Genomic DNA, 16,495 nt, shown 5'->3' with positions numbered 1-16,495 from the left:
GTGTGCCTCCAGTGGCACCGTGGGATCTCAACGTAGTGTTGGGATTCCTCAAATCATATTGGTTTGAACCACTCAAATCTGTGGATTTGAAATATCTCACATGGAAAGTGACCATGCTGTTGGCCCTGGCCTCGGCCAGGCGATTGTCAAAATTGGCGGCTTTGTCTTACAAAAGCCCATATTTGATTTTCCATTCGGACAGGGCAGAACTGCGGACTCGTCCCCAGTTTCTTCCTAAGGTGGTGTCAGCGTTTCACCTGAAACAACCTATTGTGGTGCCTGCGGCTACTAGGGACTTGGAGGACTCCAAGTTGCTAGACGTTGTCAGGGCCCTGAAAATATATATATATATATATAATTCCAGGACGGCTGGAGTCAGAAAGTCTGACTTGCTGTTTATATTGTAGGCACCCAAAAAGCTGGGTGCTCCTGCTTCTAAGCAGACTATTGCTCGTTGGATTTGTAGTACAATTCAGCTTGCACATTCTGTGGCAGGCCTGCCACAGCCAAAATATGTAAATGCCCATTCCACAAGGAAGGTGGGCTCATCTTGGGCGGCTGCCCGAGGGGTCTCGGCTTTACAACTTTGCCGAGCAGCTACTTGGTCAGGGGCAAACACGTTTGCTAAATTCTACAAATTTGATACCCTGGCTGAGGAGGACCTGGAGTTCTCTCATTCGGTGCTGCAGAGTCATCCGCACTCTCCCGCCCGTTTGGGAGCTTTGGTATAATCCCCATGGTCCTGACGGAGTCCCCAGCATCCACTAGGACGTTAGAGAAAATAAGATTTTACTTACCGATAAATCTATTTCTCATAGTCCGTAGTGGATGCTGGGCGCCCATCCCAAGTGCGGATTGTCTGCATTACTTGTACATAGTTATTGTTACAAAAAAATCGGGTTATTATTGTTGTGAGCCATCTTTTTTAGAGGCTACTTCATTGTTATCATACTGTTAACTGGGTTCAAATCACAAGTTGTACGGTGTGATTGGTGTGGCTGGTATGAGTCTTACCCGGGATTCAAGATCGATCCTTATTGTGTACGCTCGTCCGGGCACAGTACCTAACTGAGGCTTGGAGGAGGGTCATGGGGGGAGGAGCCAGTACACACCATGTGATCCTAAAAGCTTGCTTTTGTGCCATGTCTCCTGCGGAGCCGCTATTCCCCATGGTCCTGACGGAGTCCCCAGCATCCACTACGGACTATGAGAAATAGATTTATCGGTAAGTAAAATCTTATTTTTACATGACACTTCAGTATTCTACCTGTCAAGGGACAGTGATAGTTAAGAGTGCATACATTCAGGGCTGTGTGGTACAAACACCCTGTGATATACATCCAGTATCTACTGTGCTTTGTTGTTATATCTACTGTTTACATATATAGCTATACTGAGTATTACTTTGTATTGCTAGTCCAGTGCAGTTTTATGGTGTATAATTTCTGCATGGTACGCTTGTGACTATATGTGTGTGTGTGTGCATGTAGCTGCTGCGTGGCTGCCATATCGGGTATTTCACTCAGCGTGCTACTCCTATATTATGTAACCTGAAGAGCTAAGTGTGTCAGGTTTTCTAAATAATATAGGTATTTCACAAGACATACTTGCTGTGTATTTTTCTTTGTGATTTATAGTCGCCATATATCTCTTGGATTCCCAGTTTGTGCAGACAGGAAAGTCACACTACACTGGGAGTTCTTGCTAGGTATATCGCTGTTAAGAATTGTACCAGGTTACCCAATATTGTGCTTCTTATGTCAGCTACACGAGGCAACGGAGCCGGGGCTTCTCCCACATTGCGTGGTGGTGATGCTGCGAACATTTTGGAGGAAAATTTGGCAGCAGAGAGTTCAGGTCCAGGGGGGTCTGTAGCACTGGGGGCAATAAATGACCCACCTTGGACTACCTTTTCCACGCTGTTAAACACGCTTGTAACTAAACTGGCGCCCCCTGTGGGACCACCTGTGCCAATGCAGCAGTTTATGGTCCCTGCAATTAATCCGCCATGGGCAGATCAAATCTCCACTCAGTTACAGCAATTGAACCGGTCACTGACTTAATCTAAATCTCGCACTCGCCCACCTAAGACGTCTTCTGACAGGCCATTACCTCCTCACAATCAACTGCTATCCCGGACACATCCTCTGAGGAGGATGGTGCATATACCAACCCCACAGACACTGACTCAGATGCTTCTGATGGGGAAGGGAAGTCAATGGTGGATGTCCCTGATTTGATTGAGGCTATTGGGCTCATTCTTCAGGTCTCTGATGAACCTGAGCATGCGGCTGTCTCTAAAAATCCGCAGATTTAAACGAAAGAAGGTGGTTAAACAAGTTTCTTTTTCATCCACTAGGGGTCACTGGAGTACTCTTGGGATATGGACGGCGTAGCAGAAACAAAGGCACTGAATATTTAAATTTAGAACTCTCCACCCCTCCATATCCCAGAGTACCTCAGTGTACGACCTCAGTGTTTTTTCCGTGCTCAAAGCACTAACAACGGCTTGTGGGATTCCCACACTTTGTGGAAGATTTTTATTAATTTTTCATTTTTATTTTTTAATTTTCAATTTTTACTATACATCCCTTCCCAGTTTATTGAAAAACATGGGTCCGGGATAGTGCCGCTGCAACAGCGCATGGCGTGTCGGTCCTCACAAAGAGCACCCTCACAGCCACAGGCCCACTGGCCTGCAACAGCTGGACGGAACTTACATAAAGAAGCCCCGTCACAGCCATAAAAAAGTGATCAAAGAGCTGGACGGAGCTTACAGAAAGAAGCCCCGTCACAGCCTTTAAGAGGATCAAGCAGCTGGACGGAGCTTACAGATAGAAGCCCCGTCGCAGCTACGCCCGGAAAGCTCTGAGCTTAGAATAAGGTATGCTGGGGAAAACGGGGCAGTCAGCGCAGGCGGCCGCCCCGCTGTGTGGTGTGCCGTTCACAGTGAAGGGGGAGGTCAGCTCCCGCTGCCGCCCGAGGTGTGGGGACATTGTAGCGCTTAGCGCACGCCGCTGCTCGCTCCACTTGGCGCCCGTTCCGCCGCTGGTCTCCCCACTCAGCGCCCTCCCCACACGGCCACAGTCTTCAGCACAAGACCTCCGGCCAGGCCTCCGCTGATCTGCTCTCAGAGGCCGCCGCCCGCCGCAGCTCTCTCGCTATGGGGTCCGTTACAGCCGCTCCGTACAGCGCTCCGTACAACAGGGCGCCGTCATCGCTCCCTGCAGTGAGCGTCCCAGCTCACCGCTAACAGCAGAGAGTACAAGGAGGGACGGAGACCCGCCGCACAGACAGCGGGGCTCTCACATAGAAACCCGGGCAGCTTGACTAGCAACGCGCTCCGGCCAGCCGATTTCGGCTGCTCGGGGTTATGGTCCTTCGCCTCCCTGCATTCCCAGCTCCCCGCTGAGACACAGCGCTACAGGGAGTACAGGGAAGGGGGAGGGAGTGGGGGACCTGGCAGATTACTGCATGGCTGCAGCTGCCAGATGCATGTAATAGGCTGTTGAGCCTATATATATATATTTATGTATAAAAGTTATTAATATTAACAGAAGATATTAAAGGCAGAGCTTATATTAAAGGTCATCTGCCTGTGATGTTATTGTAACCTGCATGTGCTGTGATTATCAGTGTATATTAGACTGTGATTATCATGGGCAGCAGATATTGTAATTTCTCCTATGAGTTACAATGTAAGCATGGCATGGGGGCCATTTTTAATCATGTTTCCTGTTGCTGCCATAATTCCAGAACATTCCTACACTACATCTCTTCGCCACCGGAGGCGCAGGGGTGTTAGTGGGAAAAATTTGGGTCAGGTTTCACATAGGGCATGTAAACTGTATTTAGCCATAAATATATTTATCCATAAATATATATATATATATATATATATCCCCTTGAAGAAGTCCAGGCTCTTGAACGGACGAAACGCGTTGGGACTATGCTGCTGATGCTGTAATTCCTCTTATGGACAGATAAGCGTTTGAACTTTTAAAACACCTGTACGCATGCATTTTGGCTTTTTTATGTATCGGGACAGTCTGCTGCTGAGTCCCTTTTAGATGGACAGATAAGCCTCATTATATCTTTTATCTTGTACGTTTTTAGTGTAGCCATCTGTATGTCTTGTATATTAAACTGTTGTCTTTTTACGTTTAAAATGTCTGGGCTATCAAATCTATAGAATTGGGAATAAGCATATTCCCTAAACTGATTGCTCTATATTGATATATGACATTTACTCGGTTGAAACAGTACACACTATGTTTTGTTATATTCTTTTTTACATGTGAATCCCAAAATGATCAACCACGGTTGGAAATTTGTGTAAAACCAGATAAGTAACATTGGTTTTAATTATACCCACCTCACTCTGTTCTTTCCCTTGAAAAGTTGTTACATCACTCCTAAGCGCTTATATTTCCCATTTCCTATATATATATATATATATATATATATATATATATATTACGCACTTTAAGTCTGTCCTTTGGCTATTGTGGTGTCTGTCTGTATAAGCATACAACACAGACTAAATATAAGGTTTACTATAATGTCGGTACATAAATCTACCGCAAATTCTGTTGGTTTGTACGTTTCCACTCCGGAAGCAGGGTCAGTCCCAGATCCTATGTTAAGCATAACGCCTCCACACGAGCGGTAAGATCGGAGTCTCCAAAGTTACTCCGCAAGCTCTAACAAAGGATTTTCAGTCCAGGGTATTAATTTATACTTAAAATTTAATCTGACAATTATACAAACCTCACAGCGGTACCTACCACTGACAAGGGTACATTAAACCAGCAGTCAGATAGTGCGGGGGTTTGACAACCATACATTGCTAATAACAGTGAGTCAGTGTCTCAAATTTTACAGAGATTAGGTAGACTCTAACATCTAATCTGTCGATTTTCCTAAACAACAGATTTTCAATGAGTTATTAGTTACAATATCTGACTAACAGTTAACTCTATTTACCCGTTCTAAATGGGACAATACGTCATTGGTGAATTCGTCTGTGACAAACATTATAAACATTTGGGTCACTAGACGCTCTATGTATGTAAACAATGACGATCATTGTTAATAAAAAGCTGCAGAGTATTTCTGTAAAGCTTCGGCTAACACGATTCTAGCTTTTCATCGTCGCTAGTTTCACCAAAACAAGCCTAGAACTTGTTTAATGCTAATTTGATATTCAGACAAAAGATTACCCGACGTTTAATCCCTTTAGACTTCAGTTTTTGTTTCAAGGCTGTGGTACAAAAACAGTCACGACTTGTAACGACATGCTGCTAAAGTCAACAAGCCAGTGGCTTAACGGCCTCTTAGGTCATCTAGCATTTCCAATTGTGGAAGCGCGCCGTTACACGTGACATTTGCCGGGTTTTCCAAACATCCACTCATGGATGTATCAGCTATTTACATCTGCTGGTTTCAGCTGTTTTTATTTCCACACCTGGTACACCAACAGAGTCAGGGTTACTTATTCCCCTCTGTTTGGGGTAGCGAAGCCGAAGGGCTCCGTCGCAGTATCAATCAGCAAGTCACTTACTACAGTTGGAAATGGATTTACTGCAGTTAGTACTTGCATAGTTGAAGCCACAAGATTGCATGATTATGCTTGATCTTCACAATGTGTATTTACCCATTCCGGGTTGGTCACCGCATAACAGGTTCTTGCGTTTTGCAATACGCCACAACCATTAACCATTTTAGGTTCTACCGTTTGGCCTCTTGTCAGTGCCTCGGGTATTCACCAAGGTGATGTTGGGGCAATAGCTAATTTCAGAGCCCTAGCGGTGACAATCGTTACATATTTAGACGATCTGCTCATAAGAACTCTGTCTCAACAGAAGTTCATCTTACTTGCGCTACTAATGTACACCACGGTAGCAGGTCAAGTTCGAAAACAATCGCATCTAATTCCGTCTAAACGACTTCAGTTCCTAGGTAAGATTATAAATACGGTAAATCTAAGAGATTTAACTACTACACCAGCAAGAACAAATATACCAACTAGTACAATTCGTGCAAAAGCCACGCACACTAGCGGTACATTGGTGTATTCGCCTATTAGGAACAATGATGTGTTTTCAAAGCGCTGGAACAATGATGTTTTTTCAAAGCGCTTTAGTTCGCCGGGTTTCAGGGCGAGAGTGTATATACTCTGGACGAGAGTCTCAGAGGTTCAGGAGTTGTAGTTAAAAAGATCAGCGACAGGGGTTCTAAAACGGATCACGACAGATTGCTGTCTATAAATGTCCTGGAACTCCGTGCAATTTACAATGCACTATATGCTTCGCTTTCAGTCTGTCCAAGTGCAGTCAGACAACGCAACGGGAGTTGCATACACAACAACCAGGGAGGACCGAGAAGCCGCATGGCAATGCGGCAGGTAGTTCGAATCCTCAAATTGCCCAGAACACCATTAGGTGATGTTGTCTACGGGGATCATTCCGGGAGTGGACATCTGTTAGACAGATGATCTCAACCGTCGGAATTTTTATCCATAAAACTGGGCATTTCATCCACAGGTGTTTCATATGTGAATCCACAAGTGGGGTTACCCTCAGGTATACATGATGGCATCTCGCCACAATTACAATCGCTCAGTATGTGTACAGAGCGAGAGATCACAAGAGCAGTGGCAGTGGAGGTCTCACATTCGTGTGGTCATACAGCTTCGTGTATCTGCCTCCACCATTTTCCTCTGCTCTCTTTCTATCTCTCCGTTGCTAAAACGGATCATAAGACAGTTCGTCACAGTCATACTAGTGATATCTCATGGATTTCGGAGAGCTTGCTTCTCAAAGCTCCAAAGAATACTTGCACACGATCTTGGGCCCTCATAATACGTCCAACCTGTTACAACAGGGACCGTTCGTTGACCCCTATTCACATATGTACCGCGGCTGCGGTTGACGGGGTGGGGGTTCAGACCACCCTCTTAAGGAAATACATAGGGCATTACAGTATTGGTATACCAACCATGTTATGAGCTAGGAAGCCGCTTACGGCAGCTCATTATTACACAATTTGGTGTGCCTATATAGGTGGGTGTGAGGCTCAGAAGTTTCCGACATCATCTTTCACGTTACCCGTATTCTGTTATTTACAGACGGGGTGGGATGGAGAACTGCGTTTATCTGCACTGAGGGTGCAGGTATCTGTGTGGTCAATTTATTTTCACAGACGTTTGAATCTATTGCGTAGGTACACACCTTTTTTACAAGGTGTGTCATCAAGGTGCAGCCTCCATTTATCCCACCTACAGCGCCATGCGACTTGAAGCTGGGTTCAGATTTCTTACAGTTTTCATATTTTTTGAACCCTTACAACAAATGGGTATTAAGTTTCTCAATTGGAAAACGTTTTCTTCTAGCCGTAGCTTCGGCAAGGGGTTTTGTTTTCATATTTGGGTGCCTTGTATTCCAAGCCACCGTATTTGAGTTTTATCATAACAAAGCAGAACTTCGGACCAATTCCGATTTCTTATTCTTCACAGCAATAAACCAAGAGTGGTTCCTGTGTTGACAGCACATTCTAGAATTATGAATGTGGTACATGCATTACGCGTCTATATGTCCCGAACGTCTACAGTACGTAATACGTATACGTTGTTTGTTATATATGATGCTGCCAACTGGAGTTAGCCAGTTTCTCAGCAAACATTATCCAGTTGGATAAAAATGACTACAAGTCAGGCTTACTTTAAGGCTAAGTTACAGTCGCCTACGTCAGTAATAGCTCATCCCACAGGTTCTGTGGGAATGTCATGACCAGCTGGTCGTGCAGCGTCTACGACGCGGCTACATAGCCTTCAGTGCACACGTTTGTGCGCGTTTACACGTTATAAAACGGTTGCACGTTTGTGCGCGTTTACACGTTATGAAACGGTTGCGGCATCAGCATCTAGCTTTGGCCGTCTACTGTTACAGGTGTCAAACAGCTCTCCCGCCCACGAGGGAAGCTTTGGTACGTCCCAAGAGTACTCCAGTGACCCCTAGTGGATGAAAAAGAAAGTAGGATTTTGGTACTTACCAGGTAAATCCTTTTCTTTGAATCCATAGGGGGCACTGGACGCCCACCCAGAGCAGTTTTTTACCTGGGTTGTTTGTTTTACCTGGGTTGTTTTAAGCTCAAAGGAGCTTATGATAACACATTTTACCAGGGTTGTATTAAGCTCAGAGGAGCTTATGGTAAGAAATTTTCACCGATTGGTTCAAATTATAAAGGTCTATCGGTTATGGTGTCAACTGTTTAGTTGACAGTAACGTTATGGGTCAACTTTGTTGTTGTCCGTTATGTGATAGGAATTCTCCATTGTCAACCTCTCTATAGTCTTGTTCGCTCAGTAAAAAACACTGAGGTCGTACACTGAGGTACTCTGGGATATGGAGGGGTGGAGAGTTCTAAATTTAAATATTCAGTGCCTTTGTTTCTGCTACGCCGTCCATATCCCAAGAGTACTCCAGTGCCCCCTATGGATTCAAAGAAAAGGATTTACCTGGTAAGTACCAAAATCCTACTTTTACCTCATTCTCATCACCTGGCTGACATACGTCAGGAATCTTGGGAAAATCCGGGAACGAAATTCACAACGCATAAGAGACTGTTGGCTCGCTATCCTCTCTCTGCGGAGCTTTGTAAAATTGGAAATTGCCTCCGCCTGTAGATTCTCATGTGGCACGCATGGTAGTTTCCTCTGCTGTGCCAGTAACTACCGTCGCCTCTCTGAAGGAACCGACGGATAGACGTGTGGAGGGTTGTTTGAAAGCGATTTACACCCTAACTGGTGATATGCATAGGCCAACCATTGCAGCAACTTGGGCTGCTGAAGCTGTTGAGGCGTGGGCTCAAGAGCTAGAGGCGGAACTGCCTTCCAATGCATCTGAGCATGCTCGACAATGTCTCTTATATATTGCCACGGCTTCTCTGTACCTTAAGGAGGCGGCCTCCGGTGCTGGCGGCCAAGGCTGCTACTACTTCCGTCTTGGCCAGACGTATCCTTTGGTTGAGATCCTGGTTGGTGGATATGGATTCCAAGAAAACCCTGGAGATGCATCCTTTCAAGGGAGACATCCTCTTTGAAGAAGACCTCAATAAGATTGTGGCTGATCTGGCTACTGCTAAAACAGCTTGCCTACCTAGTACGGCTCCTTCCACGCAGAAGGCTAAAAGTACTTTCCCTCGGCCCTTTCGTCCTCCAGGTAAAGCAAAAGGTCAGGCGTATCCAAAGCAAGCCTGGGCTGCCCCTCAGCCTGCTTCCAAAACTGACAAGCCTGCCGCATGACGGGGTGGGCCTCCCTCTGGGGGATCCCAGGCTGGGGGGCGACTTCTAGGTTTTGCCCAGGAATGGTTGAAGACCACTTCCGATGCCTGGGTAAGGGAAGTCGGCACTCGAGGTTGCACCGTATCCTTCAAGAATCGTCCCCCCTCATCGATTTTGCCTGACAGATGTTCCTCTGGACCCGACAAAGGCAAACACTCTGCATTCGGTGGTGCATTCCCTTCTGTCCACAGGAGTGGTAGTACAGGTGCCTCTGGCTCAGAGAGGCAAGGGGTACTATTCACCGCTGTTTCTAGTCCCGAAACTGAACGGGTCCTCGCGGCCCATTCTCAATCTGAAGTCCCTTGAACAAGTATGTGCGGGTCTCTAAGTTTCGTATGGAAACTCTTCGCTCTATTGTTCTGGCCTTGGAGTCTGGGGACTATATGGTCTCCTTGGACATACCTGCCTACCTGCATATTCCTATTGCAGTGTCTCATCAGCAGTACCTCAGGTTTGCGGTGGGCAACCATCATTACCAATTTCAGGCGTTACCCTTTGGTTTGACAACGGCTCCCCGAGTTTTCACCAAAGTAATGGCGGACATGACGGCTACACTCCGCCGTCAAGAAGTCAGAATCCTACCGTACTTGGACGATTTGTTGATCCTGGCAAATTCCCCAGAACTTCTTCTCCTGTGTCTTCTAGATCTGACTGTTCAGTTCATGACAGCCCACGGGTGGCTGATCAACTGGAAGAAATCCTCCCTGGTTCCTGCTCGGAGCATGGTACACCTGGGAGTGTTATTGGACACTCACAACCAACGGTTTTTCTTGTCTCCGGAGAAAGTCCTGAAGCTTCAGGACAGGATTCGATGCTTTCTATCTCGTCCGCAAGTGTCGATACATTCGGCAATGCAAGTGCTAGGTCTCACGGTGTCTGCTTTCGACATGGTGGAGTATGCTCAATTCCATTCTCTCCCTCTGCAGAAGTTAATTCTGACCAAGTGGGACGGCCTGCCTCACCGGATCAGATCTCGCATGATCTCCTTGTCTACGGAGGTCCGTCTGTCACTGAGCTGGTGGCTTCAGGACCAACGATTGAGCAGGGGCCGTCCCTTCTGGATATCCAACTGGGTCCTGCTGATAACAGATGCCAGTCTGAGATATTGGGGTGCGGTGTTGGAACAACACTCTCTTCAGGGTCGGTGGACCAAGGAGGAGTCTCTACTCCCGATTAAATATTATGGAACTGCAGGCAGTGTTCAATGCGTTGCCCAGCATCTAATACTTACAGAACAGACCTGTTCAAGTACAATCGGACAACGCCACCACGGTGGTGTACATCAATCATCAAGGCGGCACTCGAAGCCGCATGGCAATGAGGGAAGCATCATGGATTCTTCAGTGGGCAGAACGCCATCTGCCGGCTATATCCGCAGTGTTCATTATGGGGGTCCTAAACTGGGAAGCGGACTTTCTCAGTTATCAGGACGTACACGCCGGAGAATGGAGCCTCCATCCAGAGGGGTTTCAACTTCTCGTGGACAAGTGGGGCCTTCCAGATGTGGACCTCGGCATCTCGACACAATCACAAGGTTCCGGTCTTCGGAGCAAGGACAAGGGATCCTCACGCAGCGTTCGTGGATGCTCTGTAAATCCCATGGAGCTTTCGGCTGCCTTATGTGTCCCCCCCCCCCCCCCCCGGTGTCACTCCTGCCCAGAGAAATACGCAAGTTCAAGCGGGAAGGAGGAAACCTACTTCTGATCGCTCCAGTGTGTTGCAGACGGCACTGGTTCTCTGATCTACAGGGCCTCTCGCTAGATCGTCCCCTTCTACTTCCACAACGACCAGACCTTCTCGTTCAGCGCCCTTGTGTTATCCAGGACTTGGCCTGTCTGGCTTTGACGGCATGGCTCTTGAAGCTTCCGTCCTGAGGGCCAAGGGTTTTTCTGAGGCGGTCGTTCAAACTATGCTTGGATTTACTATAGGGTCTGGAATGCTTACTTTACTTGGTGTGCGTCGCACAATCATGGCGTTTTCAAGTTTAGCATGGCCAAACTGTTGGCCTTCCTACAACAGGGCCTGGATTTAGGCCTGCGTCTGGCCTCCCTCAAGGTTCACATTTCTGCCTTGTCGGTTTGGTTTCAGAGAAAGATTGCTGTCCTTCCTGATGATCATACATTCACTCACTCAGGGCGTGTTGCGAATTCAGCCTCCTTATGTATCTCCTGTGGCCCCTTGGGATCTGTCGGTGGTACTGGAGGCCTTGCAAGAGTCTCCATTTGAACCTCTTGCCTCTGCTGACCTTAAGTGGCTTTCCCTTTTAAGGTGCTATTTTTGCTGGCTATTGCTTCAGCTAGAAGTGTCTCGGACTTGGGTGCTTTATCCTGTAAGTCCCCCCATTTGGTTCCGGCCTTTAATTCTCCTGAGTGGTCTTCCAAAGAGCTGTCTTTGGATGTGGTACTGTCTCTCCGTATCTATGTGAAGAGAACATCTTTCATTAGGAAATCTGATTCTCTCTTTGTACTGTTTGGTTTTCACAAACGTGACTGGCCTGCTTCCAAGCAGACCCTGGCCAGATGGATTAGAATGGTGATTGCACATGATTATGTACAGGCTGGTTGTCCAGCTCCTGCTACCATCAAAGCCCATTCTACTCGGTCGGTTGGACCTTCTTGGGCTGCCCACCGTGGTGCGACCCTTGAATAATTGTGCAAGGCGGATACGTGGTCCTCAGGGAACACGTTTATAAGGTTCTATGCCTTTTGATACTTCCACCTCCCAGGATGCTTCCTTTGGACGCCGGGTTCTTGTGCCCGCTACAGTGTGTCCCCTCCCATAAGGAACTGCTATTAGGACATCCCCGGTGTTAATCCTTGTGGAGCCCAGTGTACCCCGCAGCAGAAAATTAGATTTATGGTAAGAACTTACCGTTGTTAAATCTTTCTGCGAGGTACACTGGGCTCCACAAGGCGCCCACCCTGACGCACTTGGCTTCTTTGGGTTGATGTGACATAGGCGCTGACACCCTCTCCTGTGGTGAGTGTGTGGTGTAATTGGCTACGAGCGATTGTCGTCTCTGGTACCTGCTTACTGCATTGGGCTGGTTAACAAAACTGAGCTCCTGTGCACGGAGGCGGTGTTATAGATGAGGCAGCGTTGTGCATCTTGGGAACAGTCAAAGGTTTGAGCCTGTTGGTGCCTCGGATCAAGATACTACTTTACACCCTGATGTTAATCCTTGTGGAGCCCATTGTACCTCACATAAAGCTTTAACAACGGTAAGTTCTTACCATAAATCTCATTATTTAGTGACTCCTCCCCCCTCTAACCCCTCCCATCTACATTCTCTCCACAGAACCAGCACCAGTTTTTGTTTGTTCCTTGGAGGACAGGCAAAGTTTTTCTTTGCTGATTAGTTTTTAGACAGGTTTTAGTTACATATTGGTTTTCAAGTATGCTTTGTCCCTGTTCACAGGCGACAAGCATGTTGTGAGTAAGGTTACATAAATAGATAGGCATCTGTGCGCCTTGTTTCTCACTCACCCAACCTCTAGAAAGTCACCAAGCCAGCAGCCTCTGAGCTTCTGTCACCAGACACAGCACTGAGGAGGCCACTATTACCGGTAGGACAGGTAACCTGCTCTGGCAGCGTTTGGTCATGTCCCTTTACTAATTCTCTCCCTCAAAGCGCACCAGCGTAGTTAACAGTAGCCAGGATCGCGCTACTGGGCGGGATGTCTGAGGCACACACCGCTGCTGTAAATCCTGAAAGATATTTTACGGTGATTAAAAAAATCCTCTTATCCTTTGTTTTTGCCTCCTCTCCCATATATTGAATCATTATTTTTTTTTCTGTACACCTGTATGTGTATGTGTGTGTGTGTGTGTGTGTGTGTGTGTGTATGTGTGTATATATATATATATATATATATATTTATTATGTGTGTGTGTGTATATATTATAAAAAATCTGCATTGCAAACGTGACTGTACCTGTATCTGCTATGCAATTCACTTTGGTTTATTGTATGTGTATGTATGTATATGTGTGTGTGTGTGTGTGTGTATATATATATATATATATGTATGTGTATGTATATATGTATGTGTATGTATATGTGTGTATATATATATATATATATATATATATATATATATATATATATATATATATATATATATATATATATTTTTTTAGTATTAAAATAGATCTATAATTTTACATACTCGCACACACATGGCACTCTGTGATGAATAAAAAGGTATATAACTGTTTACCTGTGTATTTCTGTGTCCAGTGCATCTTTAATAGAGTGCCTATATACATATACACATACATACACACAAAGAAATGTGTGTGCGCAAAGTACAGTTTCACAGTCTTTTATTGAAATTGAGGCTACCATCACCGTGTACCTATTCTATAATGTTGCAGACAATGGTGGGTCACTGTCAGTTCTTTGAGAATAATACATAAGGTAGGCATACTGTTATAAATCAGTGTTCATTTTTATGACAACCAACCAATGTTTTTATTTGTTAGAGTTTGTTATTAATCCCAATGGGAAGTCTGAAGTTTGCATCCTCCATGAATATATGCAGCGAGTCCTGAAAGTTCGCCCTGTTTACAACTTTTTTGAATGTGGTAAGAAATGTGAAATTCATTGCATGCTCTGCATGGCGTCATCGAGTGTTGCAGCAGTTCAGCGCATCACATAGGGAAAATGCTAAAATTCCTGGTGATAAACTTCTGAAGATGTTTTTGCTTAATAGAAATTTTACATTTTAATGAGAAATAAAATTGAAGTTTTATTATTAGTGTAGCTTACTACCTGTACTAGGATTGTCAGCATACAAATATAATAATGATTTATCTTCTGTGTTTGGGCAAGCTTGGAGGATCATATTTACGTGACCTCGTGACCATCAGATTTGGATTGGTTTATTCATACAACTCAATCACTGAAAGTTTTTGGCAAATTAAAAAAAATCATTTGTGTGGGCAATTTTTCAAGCTTTGTTTTATAACGAGGCATTGTTCTTTAAATGTCAACTAAATGTAGGCATCATCATGTACTTAGTTCTCTAATTGGAACACACTGGGAAAATGTTGGGCTAGAAAGAGGTTAGTGCTTGACTGTAGCTCCTGCCCTCTATAGCCTGCGCCTCTAAGAAATTATTTCACGTACCCTAGGGGTGTGGACCTTGATTTTAGTTTTTAATTTATGCTTTTATTTTACCACTTTTGCTTCTGGGCCATAGCTGGGTCAAAAGATTTCATAAACAGTCTCCGATACAGGTACTTTGCTAAAAACGTTTGGATGGTTGGGAATGGGATACCGGCAGTCAGGAAGCAGGCAGACAGAAAATACAGACACAGGGATTCCAGCTGCGTCATTCTGACAGCTGCTAGGATTCCGGCGCCGGTATTCTGGCTGCCCGGATGTCCACTACATCCCCACCCGGGGAGATTTGGGTCACTGCAGAGGAAGGCAGTTACTGGGTCTCCTGTACATTGACTGTCCACTGCACCACCGTGCATCAGATGGGACAGCTTGCATGTAAGTGAGCTGCCTCCTATTGCACTCTGAGATCATAAGGGGTGCAAACACCAGAATGGTAGGGGCTGTGCCAGGATATGCATATGGCTGGCAGTAAGACTCCACTAGGAACTAGTATGTCAGAAGCTGCTATCCTTTGAAACATACCATCTTTGTTCTGGTGGGAAGTGTACCTGCCATCCTCATCAGAATCGGCTTTATTGGCCAGGTGTACATACACCAACAAAATGATCTGCTACTGTCCTGTATAGTAATACAAAAAAAATAAACTAAAAAATCCCTTACTCTGTCAAAGGTATATTCTTATCAGGAGTCCCTTGTCCAAACTAAAATGGTAAATTGCTGGTGGGGCTATTAGATGCTGTTGCCATTTGTGCAGCATTGCCAGTCTGAAGATCAAGGGTTGGCTCTGCTTGGTGGTACTGCATCAAAGATGGCACAAGCAACCTGGGCCATGTCTATGGCAGATCAATTGCCTATCTTGCTCAGTTGATGTATAGCTCCTGGGAGGTCAGTGGAGCTGGTCCAGGGGCACTTGTCCCAATAATTTGGCAAGAAGCCCTTTGAGTTCTAAAGCAGTCTAAGGAGGAACTAGCTTTGATTTAGAGGTTGTACATTGTCTTTGCAGGGCTTAATTACTATTTGACTATCCCAGCTGTTTTGCATATGCTTTAAGTGTCTTCAGCGGTTTAGGGCATGGATGGGGAATCTTTGTCCATCCAGCTGTTGTTGAACTACATATCCCAACATGCCCTACAACAGTTTTAGCATGGCCAAATTGCAAAACTCTTGCAGGGCATGCTGGAATGTGTAGTTCCACAGCAGCTGGAGGGCCAAAGGTTCCCCATCCCTGGTTTAGGGAGACTCATTCGGACACTTCATCCCACAAGGATGGAAAATGGTGCTGGTGTTTGGACTTGGTTTTCTCATAGCTTGATGATGATTTCTTGGTAGTACTCCGATGTCTTGGTAAGGGTCGTATGCCATATGCTGGAAATGTTGGAAACAAAGTCCTTATGCTTCTTGGTTTATGTGTAAAGTGGAGCGTTTGGCTTATTTTACTCATCCTTTAAATTTGGAGAATCTGGTTAGCCAAGCGTGGGTAAGACTGAACTGTAAATTCCAGTACCCATGTAAATTTATGTCCAGCTATCATCTTCTTAGTGATTTTATGGCTCTATTGGGAATCTTGTCCGCTTGTGGATGCCTCCATTTCAAAGTTGTCCAGATTTACCATTATTTCCATCCCTGGTGCTGCAACCCTTAAAGATAAGCGTGTGGATTACCTCACATCCCATTTTATTTGCAGTGACTGGGGTCTCCCTTAGGCCTATTTTGTCTTCCGTGTGATTTTATTAAGGCACTAGTCAAATGGATGTTTAGAGTTTACAGTCTTAACAAGCCAAAAGCACAGTTGGTTAACTTGGTGAAACAGTCTAGACGCACCTGGTTGAGGCAGCTTTGAATTTTGGTCATAGGGCTGATTCAAGTTGGATTGCAGAATGTGATCCAACCGCAAAAATTACAAAAAAGTTTTGGGCGCAGCGCCCGTCCTGCGCCAGCATTTCCTATACTGAGAGTGGCGGAGGCGGGCAAATGGGGGTGGCGTCTTGAAAATGGGGGGTGTTGCATGGGTGTGATCGCGGCGG

At 45.6% G+C, this 16,495-nt stretch overlaps 1 protein-coding gene across 2 annotated transcripts in view; it reads left to right on the top strand.

Annotated features, from left to right (window-relative positions):
• Positions 1–16,495, top strand: part of DGCR8 (DGCR8 microprocessor complex subunit) — a 158,750-nt gene that overhangs the window by 94,045 nt on the left and 48,210 nt on the right. For both annotated transcript variants that reach the window (XM_063964722.1, XM_063964723.1), the window contains one exon: positions 13,829–13,930. In XM_063964722.1, coding sequence (XP_063820792.1) covers positions 13,829–13,930 — 102 coding nt within the window. The remainder of the gene's footprint in view (positions 1–13,828; positions 13,931–16,495) is intronic.

This window comes from Pseudophryne corroboree, chromosome 1 (assembly GCF_028390025.1).
Source record: "Pseudophryne corroboree isolate aPseCor3 chromosome 1, aPseCor3.hap2, whole genome shotgun sequence".
Lineage (NCBI taxonomy): Eukaryota > Metazoa > Chordata > Amphibia > Anura > Myobatrachidae > Pseudophryne > Pseudophryne corroboree.
This window is presented reverse-complemented; position numbering and strand designations above follow the sequence as displayed.